A 13889-nucleotide genomic window follows, 5' to 3' on the forward strand; every position below is an offset into this window, starting at 1 on the left:
CAGTCAAGAGCCCTGACCGATCGGTAATCAATACCGAAATCGCGATGGGCTCCAGTCGGATTCGCCGACTGAGTTCCCTGAATGTGCCGCCTCCAGAATCCTCTCCCAAACTCAGCTCTAGTCGTGTCATCTTCAGGCACCCACGCACCCTGGGCGGACGCCGGGAGAGAAAAGCAGAACAGCCCTAAGCCCCACGACTGGATCCTGGCCAGAGAATCCCGGGAGGAGGGGAGAAGGAAGGAAGCGACCTACGCCACTTCCTGTCCACGTCCCCGCCCCTGACGTCATCATGTCGCGTCCGGGGTCTACGTCATCGCCCCGCGCCGCTGCCGCGACTCTAATCATGGCAGAAGTGGGCCGGGTGCAGGTGTGCGATCCCGGCGGGCTGCTTCCGGGTGGCTTCTGGGCGGCCGTGGCCGTGTGGCTGGAGAGGCCGCAGGTAGCCAACAAGCGGCTATGCGGCTCCCGGATAGAGGCCCGCCGGAGCGCCGCCCTGCCAAGCGCGGGCCCCGAGCGGAAGGAGCGGGACGCGGCGGGACCCGGTCCGCAGGAGGGACCAGAACCCGGTCAGGGTTCTCCTGAGAGAGATTCTAATTCCAGGCCGGGATTAGGACCTGAGCACGAGGAGGGTGCCGCGGCGGGACGTGGACTCCAGGAGGGGTCCCCCGAGGGTGACCCTGACTCCAGGGCAGGATTAGGACCTGCGCAGGGCACTGCTGGTCGTGGACGCGAGGAGGCCCAGGGCTGGCGCCCCCAGGTTAGGGAGCAGAAGGAAGCAGCCGCAGCGCCTCCGCTCGCCGCGGACCCCACACAGCCCCCACAGACTGCAGGCAGTCAAGGCGAAGACCCCGCAGCAAATCTGGATTTGATCTGGGACCATTTCTCCAAAAGCCTTGCCAGCGGCAACTCGGAAATGCTGGCCTTCCTCACTGGCTCTCGGGAGGGATCGCAACCAGAAGCACCGCATGAACTCGACCTGATTCTCAGGATTGTCATCCCGAAAGCGAGTCCTCATAGCCGACTCACAGCCCCGAGGAGAGAAATAGTCGTGCAAGGTAAGAGCATATTTGATCGCGGAAGGATATGATTAGGCTTAAAAGCATTCGTTGAACATCAGGTCAGTGAAAGACACTAAAGGTACCTACGATTCCGGTTCCTCTGCGGTATAACTACAGAGGTTGTAGGGTTTCCAGTGTTTTTTGAACAGCTTGTAGAATATGTGTCTGCAGTACAGAAGATGGGATCACTGGTTGGGTGGTTGGGGTCTGGAAGGCTTCAGGGAAAGGTGAGGGCTGAGCTGGATGTTGAATGACAAGCAGAAGTTTAGCGGGTGAAGAGAAATGAAAGGCATGCAGGTATCGATGGGCGTGAGAGAGCATGTGACTGCTAGTCTTCAGTGTTGGTCACATTTTAGACTGGGGGTTGAACTCGGCTTCCTACTTGCTAGGCAGACAAAATTTCAGGCATTTGTTGTGACTGTCTGTGACCTTGAGACTTCAACCACTCCCTGCCTCAAACTTTATTCAGCAGTGTATGAGTTTCCTGTTGCTGCTGTAACAAATTACTGCAAACTTAATGGCCAAAACCAGATGAGTTGATTCCCTCTCATAGTTCAGTAGGTCAGAAATCAGGGTTGACTGTTGTTTTTCCTCTTCTGGGGCTTTCTGCCGGCTGGCTCGCTCCCAGGAGGGTGTGGGAGAGAATCCACTCAAGCTCCTTTAGGTTGGGAGAGTCCAGTTCATGGTTGCAGAACTGTGTCCTTGTTTCCTGGCTGGCTTCACTTCCTCCAGGCCTCTCTCTGACTCTTTTGTATAGTTCCCCACATGTCTGATACTACAGAGGTGTAGAGTCCTTCTCATGTGTCTGGGATTAGATTGAGCCATCTGGATAACCCAGAGCCCTTTCCCACTTAAGGCCTGTAACCCGAGTCATGTCTGCAAAGTCCCTTTTGCCACGTGACACAACATATTTCTGAGTACTGAGCACTAAGACATGGATGTCTTTGGGGGCCCATTCTGCCTACTGTGGGCAGCATTTGTTGAAGGTGCGTAATGCCTTGGACACCCCCCAGTACTGGCTGCTTCTGCCCTTCCTTCCTAAGACTTCCATGGGTTCTCCTCCAGCAACCTCACTGACCTACCAGTCCACTCCAGTCTAGGAGTTTTTCCAGCTATTAGCAGTGTCATAACCTTAATCATTTTTTAATTTCCTGTCCACTAGACTGAGAGGATCATCAAAGTAGTACCCGGGAGGCCTTGTAATGCTGACTGAACTGAGGAGGGACAGAACTCTCCTTCCTCCTTCAGTGGAGAGCGCTGTGTTAGGTTTGCTGTAAACACTAAGGTCCTGCCCAGGAAGGCTCATCAGAGGATTAATGTCCTCCATGGAGCACATATGGCCTGGCTTTGAATTCTGCTTTGCCAGTTAATAGCTGTAGGGCCCTAGGCAGGTTATATGGCCTTTCTGTGTCTCAGTTTCTTTATTGCAAATGGGATAATATAATCTTTCTGAGTTGCTGGAGTGGTTAAATGAAATTACACATCATAAAATGCTTAGAATAGTTTCTGGTAGGTGCTTCGTAAGGTGGGGATGCTGTTCTGGGTTTTTGTATATTTCTTGGTCTTGCTATGGGTAGGCTCACAAAGGACTTAGAGGAGTGTGATGAAGAAATCTTAACTCTTGCAGCAAGCTCAAGTGACCCGGTGGAGAAGAGGTTGACCTCGGTGGTTGAATGGGTCAGAGGTCATCTGGGCCATGTGAATTTGGTACTGATGATTGAACTCTGCAGTACTTCAGTGTCTTCACCTACATCAGAGGTTCTCAGCCTGGGCAAGTTTGCTCCCTGGAAGTTTGTCACTTTCGGAGACATTTTTGGTCACTACTCCTGGCTGGGGGATGGGGATGCTACTGCCATTGAGTGGGTGGAGACTGAGAAGCTGCTAGACATCCTGCAGAGAGTAGCCCCAACCATAAGAGCTGTCCAGCCAGGTGATAGTGGTGCCGAGGTGAGAAGGCCTGATCTAGAAGCTGGTGAAGACAGTAGTAGGTTGTAAAGCCACTGTGGGTTAAATGAGGTGGTTCTGTGAGAGTGATGGCTTGGTTTTTGTCTTTTCTCTGACTCTGTCTCAGTAAAAGCTGTACTTCAATTAATTTCAAGGCCCCGTGTGATGTATGCCCTGTTAGATTTGATGTCCCCTCTGTCAGTGATCACCCTGTCCCCACCCAGCCTGAACACACTCCTGCCCCAGGGCCTTTTCAGTTGTAGCTTTTCTGTCTGAGATGCCCTGTCAGGTACCCCATGGCTCACGTGTCACATTATTGGGGAGGACTTCCCTGACTGCTCTGTATTGTGTAGTAACATGCCTATTGCTTCTTCCTAGCCCCTCACTCCACTCTTTCTGTCTGTATCTTGTAATCAATCCATCCTCTTCAGCTTCACCTTCCTTTTTGGCAGATCCCATTCTTTTGCCTGCTGTGGAAGGTGGTTTTAGTTTGCATCCTTAGTTTGTGAAGTGAGGAATGTGTTTGTCTTTAACTCTGACTTTGTTCTTTTTTATATAAACGTAAACACAATCGATTTAAAAAACGGAACTTCATACAACCAAACCTTGTTTCCACACAAATTGATAAGATGTTGTGAGTCTAGTTTGGGAATGTTGCTCTGCTTATATTTTAACAAGGAGGTAAGTGCAAAGGCCTTGCAGGTAGTGAGGTGAGGATTCCACACAAGATGGGGCCCTGGAAGGATATTCACTGTCCTGAACCTGCCTCTGCTGGTCGGGTAGCATTCTGTGCCATCCTCATCAGAAGATCAAGGTCGTCTGTGACAGACACTCAGCTAGAACAGAGGCCCTGTTCTCTGATCCACGTCAACTTCCTTCCCCTAGCTCCCCAGCACTTGGCTGCTGAGAATGGCTGCTGTGACCTTCTCACTTTCGGGGTACTGGGCTGTAGAGGCTCCAGCTTTGGGAGATGGACAGCTTCATGCTTTACCCACTACTGTTGTCAGCTTCTGATGAGCCCCTGAGTTAAGCAGTTGTGATTTGTCATCCTTGCCTTTTTTCCAGATGTCCCAAGTGGAACTGCAACGTTTTTGCCCTTGGAAGAAGATGTTGAGGGGAGCGTAGAGGTTCAGATGAGCAATGTATATCAAGTCCAACTCCAGCATAGTGAAGGAAAGTGGTAAGGATCGCATGAACGACAGCTTCTGTCACTTCTGCAGGCAGTCGAAAGGTTCTGGAGTGCTGAAGGCTGAGATCCTGCCTCCTGTGTCTAGGGCCCTGCACCCTGGCTGATGTCCCTGGTCTCTACATCCCACATGGCTTTGATGGTCTGCAGCACTCAGTTTTAGCACTGTATCAGTCTGCTTTCTGTCACTGTGACAAAACACTGAAATCATCTTAAAGGAGGGAACATTTCTTTTGGCTCATGGGTCAGAGGTTTCAATCAATGCTCACTTGGCTTTGTTGCTTTGGGCATCTAGTGAGGCCCTGTGTCATGCTGGAAGTGCACGGTGGTCAAAGCTGCTCACCTCATGGCAGCCAGGAAGCAAAAGACACAGAGCAAGAAGGGGCTGGAACAAATTATGCTCTTCAATGTAACGCCCCAGTAACTCGCTTCCTTCAACCAGGCCCTACCTCCTAGATGTCAGAAGCCCATTAAGTTACGAATTCATCAGTGGATTCATCAGTTGACAAGGTCAAAGCCCTGATGACCCAGTCACCTCCCACATGCCCACCTCTGAACATTGCTGCAATGGGGAACATGAGGTTTGGGGGCCTTTTCACATCCAAACCATAGTGTGCACTGAGTTCAAGTAACTCCAGCCCCGTCTTTGCCATGTTTGCACATCTTGGTCATCTTAGGTGGGTGGTACTTACTGTGCAGTGGATGTTCAGGCGGGCTGATCATACAGTATGTGTTAATAAGCCCTTGAGCTCAGAGTGCTGATTGAGCCTGTGCACAAAGAGGGATATTTAGTTGATTTCCACTTGGTGTTTTCTAAAGGAAGGAATCAGAGGAAGGGAGAATATATGCATTATTCTTTGGCTATACTTCCAGAAGCCGTGGTGGGCTGGTTCCTTCTACAGCAGTCCTGGAGGTCTTGTCCATGTACCTGGGGTGGGTCTGCACTAGCCACCCAGTGAGCAGAGGACATAGTGTGGGTTTTTGTGTTTTGTATTTTTGGTACTTGGTCTTGAACTCAGGGCCTTCACCTTGAGCCACTCCACTAGCCCTTTTTTGTGAAGGGTTTTTTGAGATAGGGTTTCACAGAACTATTTGCCTGGGCTGACTTTGAACCGTGATCCTCCTGATCTCTGCCTCCTGAGTAGCTAGGATTATAGGCGTGAGCCACTGTTTCCTGGCAGAGTATAGGTTTTGAAGTCAGACAGACCTGGGCTTCCCCACCAACAGTGCAGTCTTGGGTTTGTCAATCCATGGTCCTCAGTCTTCTTATGGTGAAATAGGTTTAGTGACTACAGAACCTCTGTGGCTGGGCTGGGTCTCCAGGGACCCAGAGGACCTGATGGGAGTACCTAGAACCTGGGGCCTGCAATCCTGGGGAACATCTGGAGAGGCTTGCCTGGCTTATCAAGGGTTCCTGTCCTGAGCTCTCTGCTCAGCATGCTCACATGGGAAAGTGGGAGAACCTGCTCACCTGGGGTGTCACCAGGGTGCCACCAGGGTGTTTGCTGTGCCAGGGCAGGCTGTCAGCGAGCTGGGAAGCAGCATCTATCTCATCTCTCTCAGCATGGTCCTTGGTGGAGTGTGCTACATGGAGTCATGCTCACTGTTCTTTGGCAAGCCACCGGGGACTTGGCTGCTGCCCGCACCACCACCCCCCCGCTGCCTTTTGGAGTTGATGTTTGCTGGCATCGCCTCACCAGGCAGCTGCCACCTGCATCACCCCTAGGGCCAGATGTTACTGCTGTCTCAGTTGAGCACAGATGAGCTGTGCATCCCATGGCCCCTCAGCAGGACTTATGTTCTTAACAGTGAGCACACAGTGCTGGGGAGGGGGACAGAAGTACATGCTCCAGTGTCAGGAAGTGCTGAGAAAAAAAAACCAAAACAGTACTGTAGCTCTGTCCCATGACTACATTAGAAGAGGATACCAAAGGAGAAGCCTGAATGAGTAAGGGAAGAAGTGTGTGGACCTCTGAGGACATGAAAGGACACTGAAGCCCAAGAAGGAGCAGGGCAACCCTTGGGGTCAGAATACTCTGTAGCCCATGGGAGGCTAAAGTTAGTGTCAGCCCAGCAGGAGAGCCCAGTGGCCAGCTAAGGGCAAAGGTGAGCACCAGTGTTGCCGTTTATACGCTGGACCTGGGTGAGCACAGCCAGAAAAGCTGAGGGGGCTATCAAGTTGTGCTCAATAGCCACTTTATTGATGATCATTTCTGCTTTTTATAAGCTGTTTTTTCACAGGGAGCATTTGGTCAGAAAAAGCATGCCAAGCATTACATGTCAAGGTTACATTAGTACAAGGAAGCACAGTTAAAATTAACTCTTTGTTATATCTCTTTTAAAATGGGAACAGAGAGGCAGGAGAAGCACACGGTCAGCATAACCTTCTTATTTACATCTGAAGGACACGAAGCCATCTGGGGAACCTTGAGCACTGTTGTTTTTCTGGACATCTAGTCCTGAGGCCTTTGCCTCAGTTCCTTGGAGCTTTCTCACAAGGCCAGATACCAAATCACACAGGCAAGGTCTGGTCCTGAGACCTTTGTCTCAGTTCCTTGGAGCTTGCTCACAAGGTCAGATGCCAGATCACACAAGCATGGTCCCACTGCTGAGTCCGACACACCAGGAGTACTTTCCAGCCTCTCTCAGTTCTGACCTGCCCTGGGGTGCATCACTCAGTGGAGGTTCTATGGGACTGAATTATGTCTCTGATGCAGTGTGGTGGCATACAGTCTGAAAGTCCTTGCTCTCACGAGATGTACTGACCACTCGCCCTTGTCAGTAGACAGCCCATCGGCAGGCTTTCTCATCCAGTGGTTGTTCTGCATGTTCTTGGGACCCTTGGTGATGTCGCCTCTGTAGCATTTTCTCCTCTGCCCAGCAAGCTTAGTGTTCTCTCCCTGCAGGCCTTGCTCAGTGTGGTGGCATTGGCCTAAGCCCATGTATGTCCCCTCCAGCCCCTGAGGACCGTGAACTTTCATTCCTTTTTCACACAGATGGAGAGGTCTCCACGTATTCGGGCCATTTAGGGCCAGGGGTAGCAGTGATCAGAATAGACCAAAGCTGCGCCCTCCTTTCTTTCTGCTGGCAAACGCCCAGGAATGCGCTTGTCCTCTGTCGACAACACATATGGGCAGCACATGGAGAAATGTGTGAAAACAGAAAGTTTAGGAAAACCCTAGTGTGCTCACTTGGACACACAGAGGAGGAAGCAGGGTTTACAGGTTCAGCCCTCACTGGGTTGATCAGGCATTTCGTGCATATTTACAGCTTGAGGAGAAGGGGCTTCTTTCTGCTGCTTCAATGTGTTTGTTTTCTAGATAATGACACTTCCATAACTCCCAAATTGTTTTAGATTTTTGGTAAAATATTTGTAATTAGAGCTGTCTTAGTTCTCTCTTTGCTTGATAAACATAATTTATGAAAGACAATTGAAACCAGCCCTTCTTATTCATGTTTCTCTTATTTTCAAAGGTTCATTTCTGTTTTAATTTTCTGTCCAGAGAGGTGGCATTCGGAGGGAGTTATATATCCCAAACTCACCTGGCTTGCAGAAGAGTTGCTGGCCAAGTTGGCCAGGTGGTCTGTGGAGAACAAGAAGAGCGAGTTTAAAAATACTCTTTCTCTCATTTCCGTCATGAGGTACAGCAGGACATACCAGGAACTTAAAGAGAAGTACAAAGAAATGGTTAAGGTGATTGTGGTGGGATCCCTGGGGATATCTGCAATCCCCTCATTTGATTAGGTGACATGGCCAAACTGCCAGGTAAAATCAATTTGCACTCAGTGCACACAACAGAAACCCAGGCACATGTGCTGTGGAGAAGAATTGGTGGGTTTTTACTATTTTCCAAGATCTCAAAAGGGAAATTTTAAATCTAAAAGTCATTGGGAACATTGAGTTATTATGTTACCATAATCTTTAATATAAATTTAAAGGTACTTAAAAATCATATAAAAAGCTAAAGTACACAAGAATATATTTCTAAAAAAAATAAATTTCTCAATAATATTGCCCTTGATCAGTTACTATTATATGTGACAAAGCACCTCAGAAGCCACAGGCTTGAAGCCACAACTGCTCATTACGCCAATGCATTGAGAGTTATGGGCGTGGCTGCCAGTGCCTGGACTCCCTTCTCTTGCAAACCCGGCCAGGTGGTCCTCTGCCTTTCTGTGAACTACTCAGTACCTTTAAGAAGGCGTATCTGTGTTTCCAGCTTAAGGTGGTTCACCCAAGTTATATCACCCACTGTGCAGGACACAGAAGTCTCAGCATGTACCCTGGCCACTGGTTTCCTCTTCTGCCGAATGCCACACTCCTGCTGTTAGCACCAAAGATGGGCTGTTGCCCAGCTCATCCTCTGCAGCTTGAGGGCACCTTAACATCCATCCTGCATGTTAGTCAGGGCCTTGGTCTCCTGATGAACGCCTCTCTGTGTCTGTGTTCATCGTCTATCCAGATGAGCAGTGAGGACAGCCTGGTTAAACAAGCTCTCCTGTGGTGTCCAGTTGCTCATCTAAACATCTCACCTACATTTTCTTTCTTGTGGTTTGGGTCCCATGGTACAGGTCATGTCCTGTTACACACAAGTAGTATGTAACTGTGTGTCTTTATGCCAGCTTCTTACTGTAAGAAATCATTTGTGATCTGTGTCTTTAAATGAGTTTGAGTTTTTATCTTATTGCATGATCAGTTCAGTTTAATTTATATGTGCTCTTGAACATTTTTTAGGTGTGGCCTGAAGTAACTGATCCTGAAAAGTTTGTATATGAAGATGTAGCTATCGCTACGTACCTGCTGGTGAGAACATGTTCGCACTTACGTGCATTGTGTGAAAGCTGCCACTGGCAACTCCCATTGGTAACAGGACATTTACCATGTCCTGTTTGCCCAGGCTGGTTACACATGGCTCCGCACATGGTGGTTTTGCTTTGTGTGGTTCTTTTGCATGAGTCCAGAACACGTTTGCACTGTGAAACTGAGTGCAAGGATGCAGGCTGGACCAGGGTAGCCATAACGACTGACAGTCACCGTGGAGGTGTCAACTGCACATTCCTCTCCTCAGCTGGATCTTTCCTTAACCAGCTGGCTGGCCAGCATTCCCTGTAACTTAGTAGTCTCGATTTTCTTGTCTGTCAGATGTTTAGACTAGGAAACTTCCAATTTCCCTTCAACTTACAATTTGCTTAGGTGGTGTAGAAGAAGCATATTTTTTTTTATTATCAACATAGAAAACTCAAAGCATGTATATGAAGAAGGCATGAAGAGATTGCTGTCAATCGAAAGCTCATGTCCAGAGGTGACCACTTGAACGTGGACTCTTGTGGTGCTGGAGATGAAACGCAGGGCCTTGTACATGTTGGGTGCGTTACTACTACCGAGCCCCAGCCCCAGCCCCAGCCCCAGCCCCAAATGTGGTCTCCTGATGAGCAAGGAAAGGTCTGATGTCCCACGCAGTATCAGGCCACAGCAGCAGCTGTTCCAGGCCATCCTGGTGCCAGAGACCTGGTCTGCTCTGCTCACCTCTACATCACCTGTCTGGAGGCCCATCTGCCTCATCTGAAGTGGAATTTGTAATTCTGGGTGGGATTTGTGTCTGGATTTTTTTTCTTGTGATGAAGGGATAGAACCTAGGAACTTGCACATGCTAGGCAAGTGCTCTACCACTGAGCTACAGAGCTATAGTCCCCCAGTCTGCACTCCCCACCCCCCTTTTCTTTTGGAGATAGGGTCTTTACAATTTGTCTAGGCTGGCCTTGAACTTTTGGTCCTCCTGCCTCGGCCTCTTACTATGTGGGATTATAGGTGTCCACCACACAAAGCTGGCATTATTCTTGTATATAATGAGTTACTAACTGGTTTTACTTTGCTTTTTGTCTTTCCCTAGATCCTATGGGAAGAGGAAAGAGCCGAGAGGGGAGTAACAGCCAAGCAGTCCTTTGTGGACTTGGGCTGTGGGAATGGTCTCCTGGTCCACATCCTGTGCAGTGAAGGGGTGAGTATAGCTTCAGGGCCTTTCCTAGAGTGTGTCAGGTTGGGACAGGGTCATGATACCCTCTCTTGGCATTCCAGTCTGGTCTCCTAGTCAGCCAGGCTGTCAGAATGGCGCCCACAACTGTGGGAGCTGGGGGCAGGGCATGCCTCTCTCAGTGTTAGAAGAGGACAACTGTGAAATGGGAGATCATGTGAACAGGCCATCTGTGGAACTTGGGAGCTGGAGCATTAGACCATTGGGAAGTGTCTGTGGCCCTTCTCCTCCTCCTTGGTGGGGGAAATGGATGTTACCCTGGAGAGCATGGCCAGGGTACAGGGAAAGCAGAATGTCAAAAAGCCTGACTTTGACTGAGAGCCAAGGATTGGCTTGTGTTGTTTGAGGCACTGGCTCTGGCAGTGATCCTGGGCCAAGGCCCACTGTGGTTCCTTGACTCCTCAAAGACCCCTGGTAGGTGTGCAGGCTTTTACCTGCTTCACAGGGGTGTCATCTCTGAAGAGAGTTGAGAGCTGTACTGTGCTGCCCATGAATGCCCAGCATCTCCTGGCCCTTCCCACTGTGCTGGGCTTGCCAGGCTTCACTTTGTTCCTGCTAACTAACCTTTGATTCTCAACCCAATGGTTTCAGCACCCAGGCAGAGGGATTGATGTCCGAAGAAGGAAAATTTGGGACATGTATGGACCCCAGACTCAGCTGGAGGTACTGGCTTTGTCTGTGTGCTTATTCTCAGTCCAGCTTATCGTCCCCAGGTGGAAACTGTTCGAGTGAGTGTCTCTTTGTGTAGGTCCACCAGACTTGCTCATGAAGATTCATGTTTATTGAGTGCTCTGAGATTAGGAAAGAAAAAGATGGGAAGCTTTAGACTTTGCATAGCCTCTGGCTGCAGGGAGAGGACGCTGACCTCTGGCCAGTGGTGCTGCCTATTGCATGCAGTTTGCGTCTCCATCTCGTGTGAGAGGCCCCTGTGCCGCCTGGGGTGTAGGGAAGCTTTCTCATATCTTCTCCAGGGCCAGCTGCAGGTGCTTGTCTAGACATTCAGTGGTAATGAGAGAGTGCAGCCTGCCAGGACCCTGCAGGACGGCCATGTGGGCAGTCCATTAAGTGAGGTGCCTTTGGAAAACAGGTAGATAGGTGGTTGGAGCCCAAAGTCCAGGCCAGGCTGCCAGTGAGGGCTCTGTCCTGGGTGTGTTTTTCTTATTACCCATCTGCATGTTCAGTGCTGGAGTAGCTTCTTCTAGAGTTAAGTTTGTCGATAGAAGCCAACTATGTTTCTGGCCTGAGGACACAGTCACATGGGAGCTGTTTTGTTGGGTAGCACACCCTGTGTGTGTATTTTCTAGTAAATGATTTTATTCCTCTAAGGTGGAAGGATTTCCATGAATAGGTACAATCTAGAATTCAAAGGTCAAGCTTGGCATATAACTTCTTTGAAAAACCTTTGATTAAGCAAGAGAGTATAAGACCTCAAGGGACAGTCAGTTCCTTGCACAGAGGGGCCCAAGGACATCTTGTGTCAGGTGGCCCGTGGCTGTGGCATGTGGCTGCAGATTTGCTGTCTGGCATGAGGTCTGCCTGCATGTGTCCCATGTTCATGGACCATATCGTCTTGTCTTTGTTCCTATCTTCAGGAAGGTGCAATCACCCCAGGTGATAAGACCCTTTTCCCTGACGCTGACTGGCTGATTGGTAACCATTCTGATGAGCTCACACCCTGGATACCTGTCATCACAGCCAGGTGAGCAGGAGAGAGCTGCAGTGTTTTGTCGCTGAGCGTGCTGTCTGCACGGTGGCTCTAGAGCACTTGAAATGTGGCTGGTTCAAATTGTTGAGGTGATGGTGTGTTGGATATATCAAGTTAAATTTACAATCAATCCCACACATCTTACTTTTTAAGATACGGCTACTAGAAAATGCAAAGCTGCATATGTGACTCACCTTCTGTTTCTCTTGGCCAGCACTGATCAAGACGGTAATTATTTGTAGTGTTAAATCCAATGTTGAAAGGTGGCTGTTTCGGGAGTTTTTTCTGATACCAGGAGGGTTTATCTTCAAAGGGAAACTGTCAGGAGTCAGAGCCTGTGTAGCAACAGTCCTCCTTTCAGAGTGGAGCTCCAGCAATCAGGTGGCCATGCACCCCTGGGGGCCAGTGTGGAGCTGCTGGGGGCTGCTCCTTAGCTCTCCATTGCCCGGCTCCCTCAGCATGATCCTCCAGATCAAGTCTGAGCTTGTCTTTGCTGTTTCGTCGCCTCTGAAATCTCGAGCACTTCAGAGTCATGATTGATAGAATAGCTGGGGGAGAATTATTATTTCTTGTTAATCAGATTCATATTTTATTGAAAGGACACACTGCTGTGTTGTTTTTAGAAATTACCTGGGGAAGTCTAGGATTCATTTTTTACATGAGAAACTTATTGGCCAGGAGCAAACTTCCTGTGTTTTGCCGGGCCCACTGTTGGCACAGGGCTGTCTACTGACCTACCCTGCTCTTTCTCAGTGTCTGGTGGTGGGCTGTTCCAGGTCTTCCTACAACTGCAGGTTCTTCGTTCTACCATGCTGCTTTTTCGACTTCACTGGGAAATACTGCCGGAGGCAGAGCAGGAAGACACAGTACCGGGAATACCTGGACTTCATCCAGGAGGTGGGGCTCTCCTGTGGCTTCCACGTGCAGGAAGACTGCCTCAGAATTCCTTCCACCAAGCGGGTATGTGGCTGTCACTGTCCTGGGCCAGGCACAGAACCACGACATGCATGATGCATGCTTTAGCTGCCCAGAATACTCAGAAGGTGCTTGCCCTTCACATCTGAGTGCCATTCTGTGTCCTCTACGTGGGCAAGTCTGTGAGGCTTGGATAAACTTTTGGAAATTGCTACAGTTTGGATCTTCCAGATAGGTCAGTGAGTCCCACAGTTTCGATTTTTGTACCTACCATTCTGTTACTTGTCATCTAAAACCATAGGCTCTTCCTTAGCCTCTGAGCCTTAGCATTCTTACAGCTGTATGACTTGGGGGTCACATGCCAGTGTGGTTTGAGCATGTTTTGTAAGTGCTAAGCAGCCATACTTAGTGAATACGTGGGAGCTATTCAGAGCAGCCAGGTGCTGCTCTACTTCCGACACGGAGGCTAAGGTCACAGCAGAACAAGTAGCAGGACCAGGGTTGCAAAGGGCTCTGATACAGTTAGATTAGCAGTCTTTTCTCATCTGCAACCTGGCTTTGTAGTTAATGCCCAGAAAAGAAGTGCAGACCTGAGGTGCTGTGCAATAGTACTATTGAAACAGGCCCCATCCTCCCAGGGGGCTGTGCAGAGTGGCCTGCATGTGCATGTGCTGAGGAGGAAATTACACTTAGATACGTGTGGCCCCTACAGGGACCATGTGCTCTGCCAGGTAACACAACGCCCCATTCTCTCAGCTCTGGAGAGTTCTTCAGCAGTAGTGTTGTATCTGCCTGTGAGTGAAGGTGGGGTCTTGGGAGGGTGGACAGTAGTGCAGTGTACAGTAGGATGAGTACATGTGCACTCTGAATTTGATCCAGTACGTGTGCACTCTCAATTTGATCTTTGGTGAGATTTTCCATGGACTTTTACTATTGGTTTTTATTTATTTATGAATGCATGCATGTAGCACTGAGGTTTGAACTCAGGGCCTGTGCTTGCCAGGTGGTTGCTCTACCACTTGACCAACAGCCCCAGTAGGTTTTCATTT

At 49.4% G+C, this 13889-nt stretch overlaps 2 protein-coding genes across 5 annotated transcripts in view; one reads left to right on the forward strand and one right to left on the reverse strand.

The window, feature by feature from the left end:
• The window catches only part of Acox3 (acyl-CoA oxidase 3, pristanoyl), a 66551-nt gene extending 66333 nt beyond the window's left edge, over positions 1 to 218 (reverse strand). Inside the window, exon 1 of one of the 2 annotated variants that reach the window (XM_074042697.1) lies at positions 35 to 218. The gene's annotated coding sequence lies outside the window, so the exon portion shown is untranslated. Of the gene's footprint in view, position 1 lies in introns of both variants that reach the window. The other variant, XM_074042696.1, reaches the window with a different exon arrangement.
• Positions 219 to 305: 87 nt separating this feature from the next.
• Positions 306 to 13889, forward strand: part of Trmt44 (tRNA methyltransferase 44 homolog) — a 28706-nt gene continuing 15122 nt past the window's right edge. Inside the window, exons 1-8 of one of the 3 annotated variants that reach the window (XM_020165333.2) lie at positions 307 to 1055; positions 4068 to 4182; positions 7663 to 7882; positions 8924 to 8992; positions 10080 to 10187; positions 10812 to 10883; positions 11813 to 11919; positions 12702 to 12885. In XM_020165333.2, coding sequence (XP_020020922.2) covers positions 344 to 1055; positions 4068 to 4182; positions 7663 to 7882; positions 8924 to 8992; positions 10080 to 10187; positions 10812 to 10883; positions 11813 to 11919; positions 12702 to 12885 — 1587 coding nt within the window. In that variant the 5' untranslated portion in view covers positions 307 to 343. Of the gene's footprint in view, positions 1056 to 4067; positions 4183 to 7662; positions 7883 to 8923; positions 8993 to 10079; positions 10188 to 10811; positions 10884 to 11812; positions 11920 to 12701; positions 12886 to 13889 lie in introns of all 3 variants that reach the window. The other 2 variants (XM_074042693.1, XM_074042692.1) reach the window with 2 other exon arrangements.

Source organism: Castor canadensis, chromosome 9, assembly GCF_047511655.1.
Source record: "Castor canadensis chromosome 9, mCasCan1.hap1v2, whole genome shotgun sequence".
In the NCBI taxonomy this organism is placed as follows: domain Eukaryota; kingdom Metazoa; phylum Chordata; class Mammalia; order Rodentia; family Castoridae; genus Castor; species Castor canadensis.